Source organism: Battus philenor, unplaced genomic scaffold (assembly GCF_028537555.1).
Source record: "Battus philenor isolate CCGP_79_NKW_IND1 unplaced genomic scaffold, ilBatPhil1.0.hap1 SCAF_8, whole genome shotgun sequence".
NCBI classification, from domain to species: Eukaryota; Metazoa; Arthropoda; class Insecta; order Lepidoptera; family Papilionidae; genus Battus; species Battus philenor.
In genome coordinates this window covers 3,652,252-3,662,263 of record NW_027181748.1, presented here as the reverse complement: position 1 = coordinate 3,662,263, position 10,012 = coordinate 3,652,252, and the positions used below count along the sequence as shown (strand labels likewise).

General features: G+C 32.3%; 1 protein-coding gene across 1 annotated transcript in view; it reads left to right on the top strand.

Annotated features, from left to right (window-relative positions):
* The first annotated feature begins 2,413 nt into the window (after window positions 1-2,413).
* The window catches only part of LOC137931745 (cyclic GMP-AMP phosphodiesterase SMPDL3A), a 39,371-nt gene continuing 31,772 nt past the window's right edge, over window positions 2,414-10,012 (top strand). The window contains exon 1 of the mRNA XM_068775240.1: window positions 2,414-2,523. Coding sequence (XP_068631341.1) covers window positions 2,454-2,523 — 70 coding nt within the window. The 5' untranslated portion in view covers window positions 2,414-2,453. The remainder of the gene's footprint in view (window positions 2,524-10,012) is intronic.

Genomic DNA, 10,012 nt, shown 5'->3' with positions numbered 1-10,012 from the left:
GCTCGGTAAAGTTGACTGTCGACTCTTCTTATATCAGAACGGGTTTGGAACTCTTCAATCATTATTTTTATTTTAAGTATGTCACTATAAAATAGTTTAAATTATTTACAATTTGTATTAAATTGAGCTCTTATGTCATTCTTATTTTGACGTACAAAAGGCTTTTGTAAACATTATAAAAGATACGAAGTATTATAGAAAATAATTAAAATAAATTGAATAAATAAATGGTTTAGTGATAAAATAAACGCCACCGTGGTTCCACACCCCTGTAAGAGATTCTCGTAACTAGTTTTGTTTATCATTACTCCGATAAGTGTATTTAAATACAAGTAAATACGTGCCATAAATAATAAAATTTAATAGCGATTGTGTAAATATCTAATGGGTTCACTAAACATCGATATTATCTACAGTATGATTGTTTATTAATGTAAATAAAAGAGATGAATTTGTAGCTAGTTTGTTAGCAAACAACTTTAAAGCTTTTACACCTATTTCCAATTACTTTATATAACGTGATTACGTGACATTTAATTTTTATACCGGAATACGAAAGATCGAAATTCCAGGAATATAAACTCTACAGGGACAGAAAGAAAACAACAATTTTGAATATATAATAGTCGTAATTTTAAAAACACTTTCTTAATATATGCTTACTTAAAACAATTGACTTATAAATGCTGTACCTTACATTAATTGACAGAAAATAAGCTATATATTCACCCCTTTAGAGCTTTTAACCTTATAGAGAATCACTCTGTATGTAGTATATGAAATAACAGTACATTTTTGGAAGCAACAAAAAAAATAACATTTTATTTTTATTTTATGATCTATTTATAAATCTATAATGATATTCACACGAAATTTTAGTATTGCATGCACATAGTTTAAGGTTGTAATTAAGTGAATTAACTGTTCAATATATTTTTAACTTTTTAACATAATCTACCATATACCTTTTACTTGATTAAGAATTTAAATTTTGGGAAAGAAACAGCGCTTGTACATATATTATTTTTATTACTATTTATTACGGGCTACGTCAGTCAGAAAAAAATAGTTTTATTAAATTTTTTTAATGGTAATGTTGTCTGAACCCTTTGTATATTATGATTGCTCATTGATCTATTTTAATTTATTATTACATCTTTTTGTTTTAGAAATCTTACAGATAGAATAAATAAGAGTAAGATTAATAAGATAACATGAACATAGGCCATTTAAAAGACTATACATATATCAATAACAGGTTTAAAAGATACGATTTAAATTACTGTCAATTAGTATGTAGTACTGTCAATGTGTATATTAGTAATGTTTCAGAAATAATAAATAACGTAATGCTAAAAAAAACATTTTCTCGATTGTTCATTGAAAATCCTTTAATACCCGTTCTGCAGATTTTATACTTCCAGAAGCTTTTGACCGTTTGAATGTGAAAAATAAACTAATGTAACATATTCTATAGTGAACACTTCACTCCTATTAAGCTTTTACGCATATAACTATTTACTCTGTATATCCGATAGATAAATTGTAGGAACACAGTAGAATTCTTTTAATTAGATAGCATTTTGTACTTGATGTACGTTTTCCAAAATCTCGACCCTGTAATAAAACACAAATATTCGTAAAACCTAAAAATATCAAATAATTACAGAATACAGTGTCCCTATTTTAATTATGATGGGGTGAAGTAGAATTAATATTAAATAAAAACTCTCAACTCTCAAGTCTCACAGGAAGAGGCCACGGCCCTCTACGCCGATTACCTAGTGCTACTTCGACTTACCAATCCAAATCTTTGTCAGTAATTGTTAAATTATGTCAAATATGTTAAACGGCGTAAACATTTCTATCTAAAATTAGCTATATAATAGAATGTACGGCTGAAAAAGGGCCACGGGAATTGTAGTCTGCCCTAGAATAATATTATTTAATAGGGTGTAAACTCCCCTAACCCTCGATGTAACATTGTGACGGACCACGCTCCGATACCCTTTCATAATGAGATACCGCGAAACGCCGAGGGACCCGACTTAGCAGCCCGCTGACAGTAACACAGAAACTAGACGCAGATACGTAAATCATTTAATAGTAATAACATTAAAACATTATATGAATCTAGTGTCCTGAATTTTTAAAACAAAATCTATGTATATTTTTCTAAATATTAATCCGTGAATTATTATAATAACGTAAAGTTGCAAAGTTAAAATAATCCTATTTCACTTTATTTGTATTCTTAAATAATGTATTAAAAATTACAAATGTCATAGGAGGTTATTAAAAAAGAGTGACGCAGTTGAAATTTTCTTATTTTTTTAACTTAAGTAAAAAAATGTATAATAAAGTGGAAATTTGTAGTGTCAACATTTTTTGCAGGTACCTTTTGAAGGTGGAAGAAAATTGAAAATGCAAGTGACTTAAGTGAACGGAGTAAGATGAAGATCCCTTACTTGGTCCTGACACTGACTTGTGTCTTCTCTTTCTCCTGCACCCACGCCAAAATAGGTAAGTGATGACCTTATTTACACACTATTGAATATATCTAATAATACAATCCTACTTACATAGCATAGCTGTCGTCATTTTTGAATAAAAGGCACAAGTGAAATAGAGATAATTAGAACTAGATAAGAGAAGTGAAGAAGCAGTAAGGACCAATGTGACTTTAAAGATATAACATGAACATGAATAGGTAATAACAGATACATACTAAGAGTTATTATGAATGTAGAAGGGATAATAGTAGCTGGATATGATTGTAGAAAAGATAATAAAAGCTGAATGTATAGATAGAAGCAAAATAAAAACTAGTATGATTGCGAAAATATTTCGGAAGCAAATGTCTTACTCATTCTTGGGGTGCAGTACAGATCAAATTTGTTGTAGTTTTAGAGGAGTACATCGAAATAAAAGGTTGCTGGTATTCCCATCACCTTCTTGTGGATGTTTTCGATCAGCGATTATTTATCTATCAATGATGAGTTTGTAGGTGTATGTTGTATTAACATTGCAATGTTTCTACAGGTGTGGTACAATCTTCTTTAAGTACAATAGTTTGAACTGTATTGCAATATCTTCTTAGCAGTATTAGTGCAATAGTAGTCTTAGTAAGTATATGTAGATGATAAGACGTCACTAATGATCTGAACTTTTGATACTCGGACATGCCGATTTACTCTATTGCTTGATTGTGATAGAGAAAGTTGTTATAAGATGCTATGAACTCCTGGTATGTAATTTTAAGACAGATATTACTACTATTATGCGATTGTTCAAAACCATCATCATCTATATGTGGAGCGTAACGTTCCGTACAATTAGTTATATCAACTTATAATAACTAAAAAAAATTATATTTTTTATACCTAGAAAACTTTGGAACAAAATCCAAGCATTTTATACAACACATTCACAGCCGCCCCGTGAAAGATCTTTTTCAAATCCGTCTCGAAACGTGACCTACAGTACCGAATTTTTTTTTTCACGAGCGAAGAAGCTCGTGTTAAATGACATTTAATCTAGATTTCCCCTGCGATTGCTTGAACCTTTGCGCGAACTACGAAAGCATTTTTGTAGGTTAGAAACAGAGTCTTTATTTTTTTTGTGCAATACGAAGTGTCGTTTTATATTTTTTTCCATGAAAAAATTTTTTTTTTTGGAAAAAAAAATTAATATTATTAAGAAGTAAATTAAGGCGCAGTTAATAAATGGCTATTGGAATATACGGTATTTGTTTTTTTTATTTTTTGTCTCTATTCACGGGGTATAAGTTTCATAAATATAATATACAGAAAGCGTGAATACGAAATAGTTATTTATACATATATAGGGTTATGGATATATCCTTCCTAGGTGACAAAATTAAAAAAAATTCTTAATTTAATTTACGTTTTTAAACATTTTTATAACTTATCTTAAGGCTTAACAATGGTTTAAAGAATTATGTAATTTTCTCTTGTTTTGCAATTCCAAAAAGCTTCCTCAATTCAGACAGATTCGCAGCAGTCGCATTAGCAATTTGCCTTTTTACAAAAATACTTCGTTCCATGGACGTATCAATGTTCATAAGGAAATCACAAAGCACATTTGCCATTCATTCTTGAACCTAAGACTTTTAAAATTAAATGTCACGTTTCCAGTACTCGTTGAAGCCTTTTCTTCAATGGGTTGTGAATTTAACATTTTAACTTAAGTTTTTTTATTGGTCCATCTGACGGCACTTACAAAAGATCTTGCGTTTGATACCTATTGAAATCCTTTTTTTATTATATATGTACTGATTAAATCCGCGAATAAAAATTTACACAGTAATTGGGTCGTATTTTTTTAATCCGCGAATAGTGAAAACGCAAATAAGGAGCTTTTAGTGTTGTAGTAACAATAATAATAATACTTTATTTCGAACCTCCGCCTTTTCCATTTGTCTAACCCTCGCTGCTGAGGATCGCGACCCTTTTTGGAAAGTTTGTATCGCATTATATTACACCATCTGTGCCGGATTTTTTCGATGTGTATGGCTTCGCCTACTGCAGTATCTAGTAGGTTTGGAGCTGACCGATTCTCGTGGTCGACGTCAATCTATCTACTTTTTCGGTTATCAAAAGTAATTCATAATTTTCACCACTTTTCAAGGTTATGGGTCCGAAAAATTTCCTATATCTCACCAATGATTCATATTACAAAGTTAAGTTAAAAAGAACATAGTACAAAATATGATTATAGGGCGGCCATCTCCACCCAGCGTCGATACTTTGCCGTCGTCATCAGCCTGTCAGTCGGACTTATGTCAATAAAATCCTTACACATGGAAAATCTTGAAATAAACGACGTGATTTGCTTTCTGTGAAAGTTGATAAATGTATCAATTCCAGTTTCCACTCTTTTGAGGTCTATAAACCGACTAAAATGTTGCTGCTTTTATGCTGCTTTATGACCTTTTCATATAATTTTTCCAGGACGGTCATGTGTGAAATGATTAGAAAAACGATTTAAAAAGTCGTGATTTGACATCGTTATCATTTCAACCAACTGCAATGTACAGAGTAATAAGATGATGGAAGGAAGGCGATGAAAGCAAGAAGGAATGAAAGAACAAAATGAAAGATATTGTGATGGAAATAAGGTAAGAATAAAAGAAATTGAGAAGTATGACAGTGAGTGAAGAATGAAGATGAAAAATCTGAAAAACTTATTTGTTAACAAAGACCCTGATCCCAACTAATTAGGGATACGAGAGGCCTCCAAAAGCGGGGGCCAAAAAAATGTATAGGCCTCCACTAAAGATATCTATGGAGAATAAGCCATAATTAACATGCTTGGCAGGCGGGTTGGCGATCGCGTTGTGGCATTATAGTACGCTGAAGGCGCTGCTGCCCATCGTCTTAAAACTTGCCTATAAGCAGTGACAATCTTATATAATTATTACACAAAATGTGAAGTACACAAGATTATTCCCCGCATTGAACCAATTGACTTACGATCGAACGTCGCAGTCCTCTACAGCTGTGCTTTCACCGCTCCAATTTTACATCGTGTGTTTATTTTAAATCTGCTTTTTTACGTATGGTGGATAGTTTCACTTCGTCTCACTATTAGGGAAGCTCCTTGATGATCATATTGGTCAAAATAGTACATCAAAGGAAATATACGTTTCTTTATCGAAAGTTGATTTAGCATTTTATGTATTTAAATATAGTAGAAAATTTGTTCGTAAATTATAAAAGAGTTAATAAACACAACCTTTAAAATTTGATCCTATTTGAATACCTTATTTGCAAGTTAATTAACTAAGTAAATTGTTCAGAATACGTAAACATCAATGATTTGTTGGCTTACCCTCCGTGGTCCCTTTGACATTTAGGAGTAATATAATTATGGTTAAATTAAATATCGTACTTGATTTATTTAATATTTATAACTAAGCAGTACAGTCTACTAAAAAATTATCTTTCATTAAAGATAAAGATAAAATTAATTTATTAAACATTGGAACTTAACAGAGCTCTTATTGAACGTCAAGTTATTTTTTTAACCACTTAATTTTTGACTCTGTTCCGCAATGTAAAAGAGGAAGAAGTAGGAAGAAAAACAATAACTACTAATCTTTTAAATTTCAAAAATACAGATTTATTTATACCCTAAATGAAATCAAAATATTCAGGCGACATCACTGCCATAGATTACAGTCATTAAAATAATAAACCATTTCACATACAGAACATTTTTAAATATAAATAAGCATACAAAATCGTTTCTTCCAGTAAATTGGTAATCAAGTTTGTAAGTACGGTATTTATAATAATTAATAAATACATGAAATCTTATATCAAGATTGCAGATGTATTGCACAGTCAATTATGTTACTAAATCATCGACCTAACATACATCCAAACTGCAAGCAAGTCGTGTACTTACTGTCTGGTGAATTCCATTCTCCTTTTAGAATTTTCTAGAATAAAAAAGAATTGTTTTCAGAGTATTTATGTACAGTCCCCCATTTATAATTTTTTGATATAAGACATTAGCTTTCAGGTTTTATTTTGAAGGTTTTGGGTTTATAGCTACTCTTTAATATTTTAAGCCTCGTTATAAAGTATTCCGAACTTATCAGTTTCGCTTGGATGAAACGTGCCCATGAGACGAATTTTAGGCAAAATTCTTTTCATGTAAAGCTAGTTTTTTCAAATAGGGTATAGAAAATTTTTACAGGTTTTTAAATAAAATACCAAACTGTATATAACAATAAGAAAGAGCGTAATAAGATATAACTTTTCTATGATAATTTCCCTAAATCTTACTAATAGAACGTAATTACTCAAAGATAATTTTTTTCTCGCATACGAAGCGTGCACTAGGTAAAACTTGTTTTCTTTAAGCAAAATATTAGAAAAGGACGTTTTAGGTACCACGTCGTTTAATTGATTTAATGTTTTTAAACTTTTTCTTTAATTAATGTATAATGGCCCCGTTTTACATTTTTATATAATCCCAAAATTTAGATCAAACAATGTCGCATGATAACTTTTAATATTGTACATGTTTTTGACGGGAGATTTGGAGAGGGCAATGCTCGGAGTTTTGCTGCGAGATATAATTGTATATGAGAAGATCCGCAGATGTACCAAAGTCACCGTCGTAGCTCAAAGAAGTTCGTCAGAAATGACAGGATGAGGATTGAAATCGCTTGTGCCAACGACGGCCTTTGAGGACGAAAGATATTTTTTACCGTTAGCTGAAAACGCGGCTGTAAAAGCCGAAACGGCTAACGTGCAGCAACAATCGAACATAGCCAAAACGCGACGTGTGTATGCTCTGCACTAGGTGGGCTGACGACATCGTCGCATTGGTCGAAACTGGTCCTTTTAACATTCCTTATAAAGAACATATTTCCGCATATAGGAATGATCGTCCAGAAAGATCTTATTTCGCTAAACACTTATTAGAGTTTGGGACATAGTTTACCAGATGGTTATTTCTATGACGTACTACATACCTGTAACAAAGGATTACGGCTAGACGTGTTGGAACGGTTTGAAATAATGACACGGAGGTATCGGAACTATATTTAACGAGCAGGTGAATGTTTCCTCCTCTCCATTATTACGAATTTACCATCATACTCGCTCAAATCACTCATCTATTACGCAAAATCGCATATAACTTACACGTAAGAGAGGGTATAAATAAAAAACAAATCGCTCATGTGATCGGTCACGTGACTTTGAGTGGTAGTGGGGAAGGAGGTATCATGTAAATGGCAGAGCGGTGGGCACACTCGGTGTTTGGCATTGGTCGGTAAGGTGACGCCTGAAATTACTTCGTCACATTGGTCGCTTGATTGCTTATAGGTTTGAAAGCTAAAAAGAAGTGAATGCATAGCTTATTTGTCTGCAAAAAGCCCCAAATTTTTGACACTTATTTCAAAATAAAATGAAGTAATTAAAATTATGAATTTCATATATCACCAAAAATACGTATTTTTGAGTAGCGTCAGTCCAGCGATAACGACTAACTTGAATTTGCGATCATAGGTGACAAGCTCGATTTACGAGATACAATCTTTTATAATTCATACTGTGTATTATTTATATACGATTGACAATGCTTACAAACAAGTTTCCAGAGGACAGATAGCACTGTCCTTTTTATACCATAATATTAACTGCGATCGCCGACACCAATCGTGGTGATCAAGGTTTATATCCCCTTAGATATTCTTGAGGGAGGCATTGAACTGTTTTAATCCCATAATGGAAAATAAACTCTGTTAACCTTAATAATAGACACTTACGTTCAGACCGATAGCAATGACCTGCTAAATTAGGGCTCGTAGAAAAAATGTTTGCTTTTATTTTGTAACATTAAACTTGATTTTACCAAAAAATATTAAAAATTACAAAATATTTCAAATTACAATCCAAGATTATATATGTATATTACATTCTCTTTTCGTATTTTAAGTCATTAATCATCTATCCATTTTTGAAATCTATTGTATGTATATATATATATATATATATATATATATATATATATATATATATATATATATATATATATATATATATATATATATATATATATATATATATATATATATATATATATGTATCTTTCGCTCTATCTCTATATATCTCTATTCTATCTCTTCTCTCGCCCTCTCTTTCAATATAGATAAGTAGCGTAAAGCAAATAAGTATAGCATGCCGATAACAACCGGCTTTATAGACGTAACGTTGCTAGCCTGTTTAGGCTTTGTGCAGCTTCGTCGATATTGAGCGGAAGCAGGAGGTCCGCGAGCTTTAAGGCAACTCCTGGTCTTGGCGGTTGTCCCACGCTCTTACATAGCACGCACGAAGGCGATGTCTGCGTAACTGCAGGACGGTAGCAATCGGCTTAGCCGTGGTCCGCTAAGCACTTGAAAGACCTGGACGCGAAAACAGTTACGGACGGAGTACCCGTAGAGGTGACATTCTTTTTTACGCGGGGTTTCGGGACGGAGACCCAGCCGGAACTCTTTATCCAACCGTGCAGCTTAAATCTCTCGCGCAATACCTTGCGAATGTATACTTCGATGAGGTTTCTATATTACCCGGTAAAATCCGCAAACCTTCCGGTCCAATAAAGCGCTATTTAGTCATTAAGAATCATTCGGCATTCTGAAATCGAAATTTAAATATATTACGATGCATCGAGCACGCATCACTCTAATACTCACGATAACGGCGGCCGCGTCCTTCTCAAGAGAAGACGGTCAGGGTCAGCCCACGTCGCTTCTGACCGCCAAGTAGACCTCGTTTCGTAACACACTACAATCACTACACAATATATCTACACGGGTATAGTCACTTTTCATGAAAACGTCTTCGTTGTAACTGTAGTACCATTACTCAGCGTAAAATTTTAGCTTGCTGACTACCTGTTTCCACGAACTAAATTCTGATGAAGCTGCATAAATCCAAGACCGCCTTGCAGCATATATTCTAAAGTAAAATTCTACAAACAGAGTAGTAAAACTCTGCCTGTTCTCTGCACTTGTTTTATTTTAAATTCGATAAGACTGTATCCTTCTAGTTATACGTACATCTTAAAACATGGTAAAATAATCTCATTTAAGAATTTATTACGAGTTATTTACACTAGAGTACATGGATCCTCTGAAGAAGAGAACATTATTCAAAAACAAACATACAAGCTTCTAATAAATTTTTAAATTAATTAATAAATTGTTCGCATAAATATTTGTATTACATCTTCAACCCGATGAACTAAGTTCCGACGCGTTAGAAGGTTTCATTCAAGACAAACATAATTTGTGGACGACTCTTGAGATAAATCATTTTTCCAGAAAGTTATTAGTCTAAAATAAATTAATATAACACTAAAATTTTACACTTTGTAATAAATAACATTTTATATATAGATAACGTCATTCGATCGCAGTGTGTGAATAGAAAAATATTAAATTTTGCAGTAACTTATCAGTTTTTTATAG